Source organism: Carcharodon carcharias, chromosome 8 (genome assembly GCF_017639515.1).
Source record: "Carcharodon carcharias isolate sCarCar2 chromosome 8, sCarCar2.pri, whole genome shotgun sequence".
In the NCBI taxonomy this organism is placed as follows: Eukaryota; Metazoa; Chordata; class Chondrichthyes; order Lamniformes; family Lamnidae; genus Carcharodon; species Carcharodon carcharias.
The window spans coordinates 119705278-119722213 of NC_054474.1; the positions used below are offsets into that span (position 1 = coordinate 119705278).

The 16936-nt window shown below is 42.8% G+C and overlaps 1 protein-coding gene across 2 annotated transcripts in view; it reads left to right on the top strand.

The window, feature by feature from the left end:
* The first annotated feature begins 14125 nt into the window (after window positions 1-14125).
* Window positions 14126-16936, top strand: part of tprn (taperin) — a 102337-nt gene continuing 99526 nt past the window's right edge. Inside the window, exon 1 of one of the 2 annotated variants that reach the window (XR_005943829.1) lies at window positions 14126-16754. Coding sequence is in view for 1 of the 2 variants with exons in the window: in XM_041193881.1 (XP_041049815.1) it covers window positions 14199-16754 (2556 nt within the window). In the remaining variant the exon portion in view is untranslated. The remainder of the gene's footprint in view (window positions 16755-16936) is intronic. The other variant, XM_041193881.1, reaches the window with a different exon arrangement.

Sequence of the window (16936 nt, forward strand, 5' to 3'; positions counted from 1 at the left end):
TATTTCAGCATCAAGCTTGCATGGTGAGCAAATGGCTCGGGCCCTATTTACGAGGTTGCTGATAAAGCCAATCTTCTAGTGTGTGGAACTGTAGGAATCCCAACGTGTATGTTGACCAGTGAAGGTAGGCTTGCAGTAGACAGTAGAGAACCGCTGGCAGATTGTTCAACTAGTATGTCGAGGAAAAGGAGCTCATTTGACTGCTCCATTGCAAAGGTGAATTTGAGTTCATAAGGTGAGTAAGGAAATTCTTACATGCAGTTGTGGATTCAAAGATAGCAAACACATCATCTACTTATTGGATAGGAGGTAGGTGTCATTCCATCAAAGACATGTTTCTTGTGGCAACTGACAAAGATGTTTGTGAGAGCTGGGCCTAAAGGAGATGCCATAGCCAACAGCATCTATTTGAACATACATGGTGTCTGTAAAATTGAACTCAACTGCGTAAGTTGCTGAGTTCATAAGTTCAATGAATACAGATTCAGACAATGGCAGCGCATCTAGATCGCCATGAAATAGTGATGTGGTGCAAATGTCTATGGCTTTCTTGAATGGCACATAAGTGAATAAACAAGCAATGTTGAATGAGCACATGGACACGGCATTTCTATCAATATGCAAGCCCTGCATGGTCTTCGAAAAGGAATCATTTACTGTGTATGTGGAAATGTTGCTAAGAACTGGCTGTAGCAACTCGCTCAACCATTTGGCCAATTCATGTTGTGCAGTACCAGCCATAGATAAGATAGGGCATAAAGGGACATCACTTTTGTGTGTCTTGGGCAGCCTGTACATACACAGATACAGTGAGCTGTGAGGATGAATCTTACCATATTCGCCACCTGGTAGCTTGTTACTCTTGCATAAGTCTAACAGGCGTTTTTGTAACTTGCTTTCAAGAAGGGCTGTGCTGTCATGCTTAGTGGCAGATCCAATGAATACAAATTTGGACCCATCAATAAGAACGTTAGATGTGATTCCACGATTAGACAGCACTTGCTAAACAATTCTGATTGTGCTGAAAATTCCACTGATATCCAATTTAAGATTATCAGTGAGGCTTGGCAGTTAACTATTCACTGGTGTATTCTCCATGGCAACGCCTATACCAATCACAGTCCACCTGCCAACCAATCAGCACTCTCTTATGCAATATAAATTGTTGTTCCCTTTAGGATTGGTATTCTTGGAAATCTGTTTGGATGAGTGCAAGTTGAAAAGCTTCGACAGCATGTCTCTTTTCTTGGCAATACCAAAGTTCTGTACTACCAAAGGACTACAAGTATACATGGTAACATAGCTCGTCTGATCTGAGGAAAGCATCATTTCAAATAAATTAGCCCAAACTCCATTGAGTTAACCAAAAAACAAAATCTTGAACATCGAAGTGATCAGGGGGTGAATAATCCTTGTCTACCACTAGAGGGTGATGTTGTACATGGTGGGATTCTTCACTCCAGCAAAGCCTGACATCCTAGAGCAGTAAAATAGTTCTGACCCCTGACATTTCTTTGAATTTTCATAAATTTATATCCACTGGAATCTTTATTTCATAGGCTTTAGGCCTTGAGGACATGGATTATAAATTGTAATTTTCTGTAGATTATGAAGTAACATCCAGCAAAATGCAATAAAATCTAAATGATAAATTGTGTTTCTGCTGTATTCGCAAAATTCATAACTTCTCTCAACCTGTGGAAATTTTAAGGGTTTTTCCTTACCCTGGATGCTCCCCACTTTAATTTTAAACAGTCTGGTTTACCTTCTCCTTGCACTTGCGGTAAGTTACTGCGAGAGAGAAGATTTAAACTCTGCCAGCATCACCTGCAGCTCCCATTTAACATTCTGATATCACAAGCAGTAATGATTCGGATCCTAGTGAGTGATCACCAGTGGTTTAGCTGGATGTTCCCAAGTATACTAGTTATATCAGCAACCATTTATGAATGAATTTTACCATATTTAAAGGGCTTTATAAATTCAAGTTGTTCCCAAATATCAGTGAGGATAAGATCATTCAGTCTACATAACGTAAAAGAGAAATAGAGACCATCATGGTGAGGGCAGGAGATTATAAAGGGACTGGATAGCACCTTCAATGTAATGAAACATCCCAAGGTGCTTCGCAGAACTATTATAAAACAAAATATCACACTGAGCCACTTAAAGAGACATTAGATCCAAAGTTTGGTCAAACAGGATGGTTCTAAGAAGTGTCTTAAAGGAGGAAAGCAAGGTAGAGAGGCAGAGAGATGTATGGAGGGAATTCCAGAGCTAGGTGCCTGAACAACTGAAGTCATGGCTGCCAATGTTGGAGTGTTGATTGGGAATGCACAAGAGGCCAGAATTAGAGGAGGGCAGATATCTCAAAGCCTTTTAAATGTGGACATACAGAAGAATGCCTAGAATATCTCGGAAACAGAGAATAAACAATGATAATGTCCAAGGGAGAATGAAATTCAGAAGAGGTATGATAGATATCAGCCAAATAAACACCACCGTTTGCAGGCCACATCAATGGGCAGACTAATTCTCTGTGGTTCAAATCCCACTGGTGGAATTTAAATTCAGTAAATAAATCTAGAATATAAAATTGCTGGTAATGGTGACCATGACAACTGAAATGTTCCATTTAAAGGCGACACCCACATCCCATGAAAGAATAAAGTAAAAAAACATGAGCAATCTGGTGGCAATGAGGACAGTTTAGTGTAGAAAGCAGTTGCCAGTCTGCTGCAATGCAGCATTGCATCCAACCTTCAGCAAGACATTCTGATGATGCAAAGCTGGCTCAGAATGTAACCTGTGAGAGCATAACCTAATAACTAGGAGCAGGAGAAATGTTGATGTTCATAGAGACTTTGGTGTACTCGTACAAGGAACACAAAGCACGCAGGCACAGCAAACGTTGGCTTTTATTGCATGAGGAATGGAGTACAAGAATAAGGAAGCTAACATTGTATAGGGCTTTGGTGACACCACACATGGAGTATTGAGTGCATTTTGGTCTCCATATTTAAGGAAGGATACACTAGCCTTGGAGGCGATAAAGGTTCACTAGATTGGTGCTTGTGATGAGTGTCCTCTGATGAGAAGCTGAATAAGTTGAGCTTACTCTGTAAGTGTTTAGAAGAATGAGATGATCTCAGTGAAATGTACAAGATTCTGAAGTGGCTTGACAGGGTAGAAGCTGAGAGTTGTTCCCTTGGCTGAAGAATCTAGAACATAGGGACACTGTCTCAGGATAAGGGGTAGATCTTTTGCGATTGAAATGAGAAATTTCTTCACTCGGAGGGTAACGAATCTTTAGAAGTGTCTACCCCAGAGGTTTGTGGATGCTCCATTGTTAATTATATTCAAGGTTGAGATAGATTTTTGATTACTCAGGGAATCAAAGGGTATGTGAAGTGGCTGGCAGCTGGAGATGAGGCAGAAAATCAACCATGATCATATTGAATGGTTGCACAGGCTTGAAGTGCTGCATGGTCTACTCCTGCTCCTGTTTCTTATGTTGGTTTTGTAAATGTTAATGGGGTCTGAGTAAAGAATGGCTTTAGAAGAGGAGTGATATAGCTGCTATCTGGTCTGGGGTCCAGGTCCATGCATCATTTAACTGCACCAGCATTGCTGAGAGTAACATCTGTCAGACTGCTTTTCCAGCTCTTCCCCTGAGTGACATTCCCAACTCTTATTGTCGTACAATTACTGGCCCAGGGATAGAAATCTGCCCTTGCTAGGAGTTTGTTTAATTGATTTGAGAGGTTAGGTATTCTCAGGTACACAGTAGAGTTCCCCATCGCAACACCACTAGCTATTTCATGGCACCCCAACTTTTGGCGGCACAGCCCGAATTGTGGGCAAAACATTTTCCCGAGAACGAAGGGAACTAAATCACCAAAACAAGTTACAAAAGCAAAATACTGCAGCTGTTGGAAGTCTGAAATAAATAATTGCTTAACAGACAGGGAACAGAGTAGAAGGTCTTTTTCAGAGTGGCAGGTGGTGACTAGTGGGGTACCATAGGATCAATACTTAGGCTCCAACTATTCACAATATATATCAATGATTTGGATGAGGGAACCAAATGTAATATTTTCAAGTTTGCTGACGACACAAAGCTAGGTGGGAATGAGTGTGGTGAAGAGGATATCAAGAGGCTTCAAGGTGATTTAGACAAGTTGAGTGAATGGGTAAATACATGGCAGATACAGTATAATGTGGATAAGTGTAAAGTTATCCACTGCGGTAGGAAAAACAGAATGGCAGAGTATTATTTAAATGATGATAGATTGGAAAATGTTGATGTACAAAGGGACCTGGGTGTCCTTGTATCCCAGTCTGCGGAGGTGGTGGCGTAATGGTATTGGCACTGGACTAGTAATCCAGAGACCCAGGTGTGTTGGCCTTCAGGTGATTTGAGTGGAGCAAGGATGTCTTACTGCAGCTGTACAGGGCCTTGGTGAGAGCACATCTGGAGTATTGTGTGCAGTTTTGGTCCCCTTACCTAAGAGAGGATATACTTGCCATAGAGAGAGTGCAGAGAAGGTTCACCAGATTGATTCCTGGGATGGCAGGTTTGTCATATGAGGAGAGATTGGGTCGACTTGACCTGTATTCACGGGAGTTTAGAAGAATGAGAGGGGATCTCATTGAAACATTTAAAATTTTGTCAGAGCTGGACCGACTGGATGCAGGGATGATGTTTTCTCTGGTGGGGTCTAGAACAAGGGGTCACAGTCTCAGGATACAGGGTAGACTATTTAGGACTAAGATGAGGAGAAACCTCTTCACTCAGAGGGTGGTGAACCTGTGGAATTCCCTACCACAGAAGGTCGTGGAGGCCGAGCCACTGAATATATTCAAGAAGGAAATAGATTTCTAAACTCTGAATGTATCAAAGGGTATGGGAAGAGAGCAGGAGCACAACATTGAGTTCGAGGATCAGCCATGATCATATTGAATGATGGAGCAGGGCTTGAAGGGTCAAACCTGTGTCATGCACACTCTGATCTTCCCACAGGTGACAGAACCAAAGGAGGTTCTGTACAGATAAACCTGACAATTTTGTGTGACCTATTGCAGCAGGGTGATGCTCTGGATGCCACAACAACATTGTGGGTCACTTCTAGCCCTGGCCCAGCCCCCTCAGCCTTGCCTCCCTTTCTCCAACCTACTCCTTGCAGTTATCGCTAGCAAACGGACACCTTGAGGCAGCTCACCAACCTGATTCAGATGAGGTTTGGGCTTCAAAATCACAGAGGCCTCTTCGCTGCAGACAAAGACAACCAGCTGGCGCACTCCACCAATCAGTTGCCGAGAAGTCAACATCAACTGCACCATCATCTTTTAACATCTTGTGAACCTGAAGCCCCAAATCCCTTTGCTCTTACGCAGCAACCAATTTTCAAAATACCATTATCACCCTTCTTATATACCACAATGTTCTTGCTTGCATTTATTAATTCCATTTATTGGTGAATTCCCTCATTTTGATCCTTTGCAGATTCCAGCACTCAGTTATTTATTGTGCCTCCTATTTTAATACCGTCTGCCAATTTGGACACCTCTCCCTTAACTCGTTTCAAATCATTGATTTACACAGTGCACAGAAACAGTCTTAGAACAGTCCACTGCTACCCACCCACAATCACTTTGAGAAAGTGCCCTTAACTGTTATTGATCTGGTTTCTCACTTCTAGTCAGTTTTTAATCCAATTTCCCACCCTCCTGTCATGCTACTTATCCTTCAGTATTCTGTGTGGTAGCTTGTCAAAGATTTTCTGTAAGTTTGAACACCTCATTCAGTCCATTTCTCCCACTCATCATCCCCTGAAAGGCTTCATCTGGTTTGTGCAGTACAATCTTACTTTGCGAAATCTGTGGTGGCTGCTTTTAGTTATTTTCTGTCACCTGGATGTTTAGTAATTTCATCTTTATTTAAAGATTCCACGGCGTTCCCTTGCACAAATGTTAAACTAACTTCTGTAATTACCTGGGTTTAGCTGCATCATCCTTTTTGAAAATGGGCATCACTTTCCAGTTCTTTGACTCAGGGCATTTATTTGAGCACTGAAACATAATTCCCAATTACAGGCCTCCCATTTCTCTTTAGGATCTTTAGGAGTATCTTTGTCCTCTTTCAGTTTACCTAACTTCTTTAATACTCTGATTATTTATTATAATAACTAATTTACTTTTAATTCTGGATTCACTTCTATCCCAAGCTCCCCCTCCTTCATAAATACTGAAGCAAAATCCTTGCTGAGTATTTATTCTCCACTAACGCACTATCCTCTCCTCTTGGATCCCACTTCACATTTAACAATTCACTTTTTACTGATATTTTTGAACAGTATGTTTTTGATGATTTTTGAGATGCTCTTCTCACGTTCCTTCCTGTTTTGTTTAACCCCCTCTTTTAATCTTCTCCCTTATTTTCTTGTATTCTCTTCTTTTCACCATGTTATCATACCTATTGGGGTCTGGTTAGCTTAGGTGGCTAGTTTGTGGATTAACACCAACAGCACAGATTCAATCCCTGTGCCATGATTCAACAAATAATGACCAAGAATCTGCCTTCAGATGGATAATCATTGTCTATAAGCCCCAAATTCCCTCCTCTTCAATTTTAGCTTGTTTCAAACTTCTTTATTTAGCCACCACATTCACAAACTTAGAGTTTCTCATTTTTAATGTTTTTTTTTATTCTGGGGAGATAGTTAGCTCATTTGGCTAGACAGCTAGTATGTGGGCCAGATTAACACCAACAACAATCCCTATTCTAGCTGAGGGATCTGACTCAGGGCCTGCCTCCTCACCCTACCCATAGTCAACAAAATCTTTTGAAGGGTCATTCGGACTCGAAACGTTAACTGTGTTCCTCTCCGCAGATGCTGCCAGACCTGCTGAGTTTTTCCAGGTATTTTTGTTTTTGTTTTGGATTTCCAGCATCCGTAGTTTTTTGCTTTTGTCAACAAAATCATAGTGCTTTGATGTGGTTTAGCGAATAACCACCAAGGACCTTCTTTCAGACACAGAACTCAAGAATAAGAAGATATTTATGCTGCAATTTTCCAGTTTCCTTTTTAAAAATATCCCATTATTGATCTATACTCCATTCTAATTGCTTACATTGACACTTTCCATGTGAAATGTTGATTTAAAATCATGACAGGAAGTTGCATAGGAATTGCATACATTCACATGTTTTTAAAAATAAATCAGTGTGAGTAATTATATCCAGATTTCTGGGCTCTTTCACAGCCAGCTTATTCTAGCTCACCACCAAGTCCATTAACTCAAAAATAGAGGAACCAAGACAGGCAGATGGAGTTAAGATACAGATTAGCCATGAATGAATTGAAAGGCAAAACAGGATTGAGGGACAGAATACTCTTATCTCTTCCCATGTAAATAGTTTTCCAGCTGAACATCAAATAGCCATGAAGTCAAGTGAAAGTATCCTCATACCTCAACAAAGCCACTTTATTGTGGCCAGTAGTACAGTGAACATGCTGATATCCCATGAGAGTACTGATATCTCAGTGAGAATACTGATATCCCATGAGAGTACTGATATCTCAATGAGTATACTGATATCCCATGAGACTACTCATGTCTCAGTGAATATACTGGTATTCCATGAGATTATCGATATCCCATTGAACATTTTCACACCCCATGAGAATACTGTATTGATATCCCAGTATAAGTCTTGCCATGCCAGCGGAATTACTGATATCACCAAGAATGTTAACTTGAGTTGGAGAATCCCAGTGTAGCTACTAACATCACAATGGAAATGCTTTTATTGTGATGGAGGGGTTGACATCTCTATGATGGTGTTTTGAACATTCTGCATTTAAGATAATTAATGCCTAATATCCCTTTACTCCACATAAGTAAGGTCTTTCTGAGAATGTATGACAGTTTAATTGTGATGGAATTATTGTGGATAACTGGCCTTGTGTTACACATGTTTCCATGTCTGAATGAATGCTGCAAATACACAGACCCCGTAAAAATAACTTTATTAACCCTAATGACAACAGCACCCTTCAATAGTAAAGCACTTTGAAATATACGGTGGACAAGGAAGGTGCTATATAACAGGAAACTCTTTTTATTCAGCTTAATGAATAGTAGAGGAGATTTGCTAAGGGTTTTAGGTGGAATCGCTCTGACCCGTTTAATGCAATCCAGGCTGACACTTGATTTCAGTACTGAGGAAGTGTTGCACTGACAGAGGTGCCCTCTTCATTAGCAGATATTAAAATGAGACCCTGTCCTTGCTTTTGTGTGGATGCAAAAGACCCTACTGTGCTATTTGAATAAGAGTGGGGGAGTTTCCACTGGTCCCTTGGCCAATATTCACCCTTCTACAAACACCACTAAAAACATGCTAACTAGTCATTTGTCTCATTGCTACTTGTGGGGTCTTATTGTGCATAAATTGCCTGCTGTATTTTGCTACATTACAACTATGGCCATACTTAAAATATAAGGTCGTTCACTATCCTTAAAACACTTCAAAACATCCTGAAGCCATTAAAGATGCTGTATAAATGCAGGTGGTTCTTTCTTTTGGAGGAAGCCATACTATCTTGAAATGCTGAAATGCACAGTGGTTTGACCAGCATCAGAAAGAAAGAGGCCAGTTAACATTTTGGGTGTAACGCTGTGTCACAATAGTTGTGTGGAAGGGTTACACCCAGAGCAAGATCCAAGCTACATCATTGTATGTCAAGAAACTAAAATGTAAAGCTGACCAACCAGCTGCACATTCTCAACGTTTTCTATCTGATCAATGGTTCCTTTGACGTAGGATTGAGATATACTTCATGTAGGATGGGCTGCAGTTGGAGGCCACCCAGCCCCTTGAACCTGTTCTGTCATTCATTTCCATTATAGCTGATCTTTATCTGAAATCCATTTACCCTCACCAAACAGGGAAGTAAGATTTTTAGTGACTGTGCTCATCAAATTGATTTCAGGGCTATGGTAGTCTCGTGGTTATGCTACTAGACTGATAATGCAAAGATTGAGAGTTCAAATCCCACAAAAAAATTTGGAAAAGACTGTAGCAATAAAAGTGTCCTTGGCGCTGTTAGATTGTCATTGAAAACCAACTGGTTCACTAATGTCCTTTACGGAAGGAATCTGGTTACTCGATCTGGACTCCAGACCCATACCAACATGGTTGACGCTTAACTGGCAACTGATATGGCCTAGCAGGATACTCAGTTGTATCACATCCACCTTCTATGGGCATTTAGTGGATGGACAATAAAAGCGGACCTTTCCAGTAATACCCACATTGCAAGAATGAGTAAAATCAAGTAAAGAGAATGTTCTGGAACAGCCGATGGTAAATGCCAAGCTGCTCAAATCCCAAAGGGAAACTTGAAACAACTGCCACAACTGTTTTACTATTTGTATAAAATTTGAGATGCGTGCTTTGAATTCATAGTAATAAGACCACCGAGCGTTATAGGTTTCTTACAAAACTAAATTAATTATTTATTAATAGAAAAAACTATTTTAAGTACACACCTAGATCTATAAATTACTACTCTGATATCTTCTAAATCACCTAGTTAATCTAACTCCCAGTTACGCTTTTATTAAGGCACATGGATTTAAAAGACCCAGGCACAGAAAGATGATACCCTGAACCATCCAATTCAAAGTGAGTTTTCTTAACTTCAGTTCTTTGTAGACAGCAGCTTGAGGCTTAGATGCTGGAGGCTTTTCACACTTGTTAGATCTTATAATTCCTGCCCTTACACACAACTTTCACTCCTTTATGCATATTTTCCCTTTGGGTGCAAATTTCCATTGTTTTACTATGTCTTTGGACTTCTACCTCTAATAATAAAAATCTGTCAAAGTACCAATTTTACCAGTAATCTTTGTGAAAAATAAACTTCTTAACTTCTCCTGGCTAGGTGAAACATTTCACCCCCTCCCCTTTTGAATTCAAACTAGTATGGTTTATTTAAAAATGCAAAGGTTCCTTTTACACCTATGTTTACTGACCTAACATTTAAAACCTGGCTTGTCTTCTGACACATCAAAGCCTTCAGACCAGCTGCCTTTAATTCAATGAAGTCCCCCACACACACTGACCCTGCTATTACTCTACTTTACAATAACATTATGAAAATTATTATATCTTCCTGACAAGTACCAATAGTCATTTGGTCATCCAGAACTTGAGTATTGTTGAAAAAAAGAGACATAGTCTTGCAGTCAGGACACTCGCAAGGGTACTAATTTAAGGGGAGGACAACAATTTATACTGTATGTGAAGAGAGTGCTGATTGGTTGGCAAGTGGTGTTGCCATGGAGAATGCATCACTGATGGTGACTGACAGTTAACCGCTAAGCATTGTTTGAAATTTAAACTGGGCAGCTTGGCTCTGATTGGTCTAGGCATTTGTATATTGGTATTCTTGCAAGTGTCATGAAGAGTGCAAAATGAAAAGCTCAGAGATGTCTCTTTTTTCAGCAATACTAAAGGTTACTAGGTGGGTCATTGGTCTCAGGGTGGGCCTCATATGCTGCGGTCATAACGCTCAACACTAGCAGTGAATTTGAGAGTCAGATCAGCTCATTGTAATGGGAGGGATAAACCACAAATAGTGGATGCTTTAACATCCTTCTGTCCTGCACAGGCTGGGGTATGTGATATTGTCATTCCAGGGCCCGTTTAATCAAAGTCCATTGTGTGCATTTCACTCCTAAGAAAGGCAGAATGTTTCCTGTGACCCTTTACATTTATCCACTGCATTTGGTGTCACTTAACCTACTGTGCATACAATGCCACCATACTCAGCTCACCAATGTGCACAATTCCAAACAAACAGCAATATCTTTCAGGGCTGAGGGACCATAGAAACACAGGTTATCCACTCAGACATGCACACATGTCGAGAGCTACCTCATGTGAGTCATTCATTTCAGTTAGTCATGACTTAATCCCAAATATAAATTTTCTATTGTTCATGTACTAAAAAGAAACAAGCTTTTCCAAACGAAACTGTTTTTATTTTTGCATCATTGTATGTTATAGAAACAGGTTACAGTAAATTCTATGCAAGGTGTGAATACAGACGTGGCCATGTGAATGCCAAACAGGGGTGGAACATGGTACAGCTTCAAGAGTTTAAAGCATTCCAGTGTATGATGTACATGTTACTAACAGCATTGGGTTGCCAAACTATCTCTGTTGTGAAGCAGAATTTGAAATATTTAAAGGAGAGAAAAGAGGGTGGATAATTTCTATGTAATGTAACCTCACCCTACCTCTATTTAGCGACTAAAAATCTCCTAATATGTTGCCAATGTCCTAAAGTGCCTGTTGCAGCAGTCTTGCCTCCGAGTCAGTAGTTTCAAGCTCTAATTTAGGAGTTGAGCATATCATTTAGATTGACATTATGCTGCCATACTTAATGAGTGCCATACTGTCAGAGGTTCCGTCTTTCAGATGAGATCTTGGACCAGGATCCCATCTGGCTGTTCAAGTGATGCAAAAGATCACATTGTGCTATTTGAACAGAGCAGTGAGTTCTCTTATGTGCTGGGCGACTTTCATCGCGCAACCAAAAACAGGTCATTTAGCTCAATTGTTGCTATATTTTACTACATAATAACTGACCATACTCCAAAAGTAGTTTGTTATTTGTGAAGCGCCTCGGGACATTCTGAACATGTAAGAGACTTGAATAAATGCACGCTCTTTAATTGTCAGTACTTGCTTTCTCCTTGTCCTTTGGAGACCTGCAATTTTGGTGCCTCAAGGAAATGTGAATTGATAATATCAACCAGGGACACATCAAGGAACAGCTGCTTAGGGAAACCTGGAGGTTGGCACTTGGTACCAGATCTTTCCACTGTAATTGTCCCTTTCAGGGAAGATACAGTGCCAGAGAATCAGGCAGTTTGTTGGGTTAGCTGGGCACTTTTTGTTTAATATTTTGGGATGCTGCTAACAACTTGTGAACAACATCCAAAGTATACAGGCCAGGAGTGCAGCTCTGTGCCTATGTGTCCGTGCTCTCCCTTGGCATCTGTGATGCAAATCACAGCGTCCATATAACCTGTTGTCAGTGGCTGCAGGTCACTGTCTGCAGTGTACCTACTGCGTGCAGTGTTTGCACTAATACATGTACTTTCTGGTATGGATATTGCTGGGACCCATTACACAAGGAGAGCAATGACTGAAGGTTCTTCAAAAAGTTGTCAGCACTTAAATTGGTGTCATGAAATGAGCCTTTGCATCAGTGTTAACATTCCTGCGTCTGAATCAGAAGGTGCAGGATTTGATCGCTGCTCAGACAGTCCTGGTGAATGAAGACTGGAGCTCTGGCTCTGAATCAGAGTTGACATCCAGAAGCATACTTGTGTTTGGTGGGTATGGGTGGCTCCTCTTCTTGTCGTATGTGTTTTGGGCACCTATAAAATCCACAAGTGGCCCAAAACTAATCATGCGTTGGCTGGTATAAAGGTAGTTAGGCCATGGAAGGAGCATTCATGTCACAGCCTGTCAAACTGTCAACCTATAATCTTTCCATTGCTTCTCACTATTTTCCAAGGAAGTGTGTGAAGATTAACCTGATAAAATTTCTGGCTCTCTCAATGCTGTCACGCTGTTTTTCTTGTGTCTTTCTCGTATGCCATGGCTGTCTCCAGTCTTCCCTGAATTGCTTTTCTCAGACTTGCTCCGCTGTCCCCTTCATCCCTTACCCATGGCCCTCAGATTGTGAAAGTGAGGACTATTCTGTGATTCTGTACCAATGAATGGCAATGGTGGGAGGTAGTAAATGACTTAATGGTGGGAGAAAGGGACAGACCATCATGGGCAGAACAAAGAGAACTGTTGAGCAAATCAACAGAGGCACTGATGCAGTGAGAGCCAGGGGAGAGGGAGTTGATGAAAGATCTGTGATGAAGACCAGTTGGATTACAAGTAAGTACAGAGATATAGATTTTAAAGGAGATGAGGCTGAAGGTAGCTGAACACTGATCCTGAGTATCATTTGAAAATTGGAGAGAGATTACACTGGTTTAAAGAATTAGATTTAAAATTATTTAGGTTTTCTTTAAAATTATTGAAATTGTATTGCTGATCAGCCATGATATCATTGAATGCGAGAACAGGCTGGATGGGATGAATGATCTCTTCCAGTTTCCCTGCCCAACTTGACTCAGAAAATAAGAGAGAATATGAAAAGAGACAGGCAGCTATAAAATCTAGAAGTCTTCTATAGGCATATAAACAGTAAAAAGGTGTAAGGATAAGCCCAGCAACCACAGACCAGTCAGTTTAACCTTAGTGGCAGGAAAGTTTTTGATCCAGAACAAAATTAAGTCACTTGGCCAAGTGTGGATTAATTAAGGGAAGCCAGCATGGATTTGTGCAAGGTGAATCATGTTTAACTAACTTGATTGAGTTTTTTCGATGAGACAACAGAATTGTTGATGACGGTAATTCATTTGGTGTGATGTACATGGACTTCCAAAAGGCATTTGATAAAGTGCAGAATTGTTGATGACGGTAATTCATTTGGTGTGATGTACATGGACTTCCAAAAGGCATTTGATAAAGTGCAACATAACAGGCTTGTCAGCAAAGCCGAACAGTGGCATCATGAATTCCAAGTTGACTGAATGACAGGAAACAGTAGTGGTGAACTGGTATTTTTCAGACTGGAGGAAGTTATACAGTTGGGTTTCTAGGGGTCAATATTAGGACCGCTGCTTTTCTTTATATATATCAATGATATATATATTAGTAATATGTAAGTGGTGGAAATGTGCTTGCTTTCCAAGGAGGTTGAACCATGGAGTGGCAGGTGGGCTTTATCAATAGAGGCATTAGAGGGAATTGGATAAACACCAGAAGAGGAAAAATATTCAGGGTTACAGAAAGTGCGGGGGAGTGGGACTAGCGGAGTTGCTCTTGCAGAGAGCTATCATGGACACGAAGGGGCTGAATGGCCTACTCCTGCGCTGTCATCATGCTGTGGTGCTATGTGGGCCCTCTTTTGGCAGGTGGCGCTGTGACGCAGCCTCAGCTCCTCTTCTGACGGCTTCTTGTGGTTTCCATGGAGATGGGGAGGGGTGTGGGCGGAGCGGAGGTGGAGGACCCGTTCGTTCGTCCGTCCGTCCGTGAGTCAGTCAGTGAGAACGAGATGTCGTTGAGTGAGCAGAGTCCGGTACCGTCTTCTCCTCAGCCGCACAGACAGGAGGCGGCGGCCTGCCACACCGCCAGGATGCCGGCCTGGAAGAGGGAGATCCTGGAGCGGAGGAAGGCCAAGCTGGCGAGCCCGGCGGCGGACAGCCGGAGCTGGATCCCGAGTCGGCCGGCGGCCCATAGCAACCGGACGGGAGAGGCGGAGCGGGACCGGGAGCCGGGCCGGGGGCCTGCTGCTACTGCTGGCGTTGAGGCCGGCTCGGAGGCCGCTCCGGGGAGCGCCGTGCTGCTGGAGAGCATCGCCCCCCTCCAGGAGAACCCCTTCATCAAGCGGGAGCGGCGGCGGCGGCTAGCCGAGCGCCAAGCCTCGGGAGGCGGCGGCTTCCCCTCGGCCAAGCCGGTGCAGCAGCTGCTGGAGCTGTACAGCCACATGCCGGGGGTCCGCACCATCCAGGCCGACAACATCATCATCATCGAGTCCGACCCCGACTACTTCCCCGAGGCCGGCCCGCCCCGCCTCAGCACCGTCAGTGAGCTGCTGTCCCGGGCCGGCCAGGGCAGCGTGGCCGAGATCCGGGCGGCCGAGGTGCTCGTCTACCAGGGCCCGCTGAGCCGGAGCGAGGAGAACCTGAGCACCCTGGGCGCCGAAGAGGCGAGGCCGGCCGAGCTGCACGGCAAAGTCAGCCGCCTGCTCGAGAAGTTCGACCAAAAGTATGTGAAGCCAACCCGGTCACGGAGTACGGAGAATCTGCTGGACGGCTTCTCCCCCTCCAAGGACCGGCACAGAAAGCCACTCGTCTTGCCAAAACCCCCCTCAGTCAGCAAGCAGAGCCATGGAGCAGCGACACAGGAAGGCCAGTCCAGAGCTGGAGTCAGTCCATCCCCCGAGGGGCTGAGGTCTCCTGGCCCTCACTTGGATAAAGTATCCCCTTCTCAGTCTAAATCCTTCCCGTTGTCTTCGCCCACCAAGTACTCTGCCCCTTTGTCTCCTAGCCACACACCTTCTGTTCCCACTGTAGCCTTACATGATCAGGAGAATGCTAAATTGAGTGTCAGTGATAAGACTGTGTCTGAAGACAGACACTTTTCTGTGTCCTCTTATCGTAAGCAGTTTGAGAGTGTGCCCGCTAATGGATGGCAGCTCAGGCAAAAAGAATCGCCCCCAAGGAAAACTCCGTCTCATCGGAACAACGAGAACATCTTAAAGGATTGGACCACCAAGGAGAATAAATTAATGGTGAATGGTCACCCAGATCTCGATTTAGTGGAGACCGACTCATTCTCTGTGAATGAAGGAGAGGTGCAGAGTGAAGATCAGATGGATGCAAATGGAATTGGGAGTGGTCAGGTGCCTTATTCTATCAGTTCTTCCAGCAGTGAAGTTTCCATAGGGACTAGTACATGGAGGTCAGAGTACGAGGGAAATCAAAGGAAAGCTTCAAAATCAAGTCCTGAGACACCCCAGCCTGCTACAGCTGGTGGTTCCAGACAGTCATCTGCAAAACCCAGTGCCACTCCCTCGGGGAAGGTGAACCAAAACCACAAAGTGGAAAGTTCAGCCAAAGTAACTCCAAACCAGTGCAATGGTGTGTCTGCTTCCACCAGCCTGAACAACTCTTTTGAAATTGTACCTGCCAAACTTCCAGATTTTTCATCCATTCCAGAAGATGATATCCAGGCAAGGGCACTAGCAAACCTTAAAAAGCAGTCCAGGAACTCATTTGTTGTGATTCCAAAGAAGAGAGCGGGTGCCTGTGTGGCATCCAGTGAAGTTTGTGATAATAGGGACATGAACAAAACTTGTGAAAAGCCAAAAATTGAAAACAGTGCTTCCATTTCTGAGGTTCAAACAAGTAGAATTTCAGCTGTTTCTTTGGCAAGGATCAACCCATCTGATAAACAGAATAAGGAAGGAAAATTGCTTGTTAGGGAGCCGCTTCTTCCAAAAGCAGATTTCAAGCCAAAGGATGAAGACACCTTGAATAAATCTACATCAAGCGGTAGCTATGATGTCTATTCTGAGCACATGAATAATCAACTTTCAGCTGGGAAAGAAACAACTAGCGTGTTGCCTACTGCGATGTCAGAAACAGAGTGGAATGCTGAATCCACTGTAATCATTAAAAAAGTGACCCCTCGGATCGAAGAAGACCTCCCAGTCACGAATATAGATGATATCTTGGTAACAGAAGAGAAAGAAACTTCCAAACAGCCAACTAGAGCCAAATCAGCTGTAGCAAAGGACAAGCCTGCTGAAGAATCGTTTGGTGGCTCACAGCACTCCTTTGTGCAGCGAAAGAGTGGAAACACCTTCACCATTGTTCCTCAACGGAAGCCAGCTAGTAAAGAACTGCAGCCCTCTGTCAACACAAATGAGATTTCTCAGGGAAATGGGACTGATGAGCAGTCAGTGGAAGATCCTGAACCATCACTTGCCAAACTGGGGGTGTTATTGAAGAAGCGCTATCCTCTTGCTGAGGAGATACAGGTGATTGGAGGCTATCTGTCATTGGAGAGATCCTGTTTGTCCAAGGCTGATTCCACGAGAAAGAAGGTAGGCTTACTGATTCAAATAATATCTTGGCGTCCATGTGTGATTTGAATTTATAAGAAAAAGAACAGGTTGGCACTGATTCTCTTGGATTTGTCCTAGAGAAGGTCTCCGGGTGAAAGTTTGCTGATCATTTTCTTTTTATCATCCTTGAATACTCTGGAGGACAGCAGTCACAAAGTGGT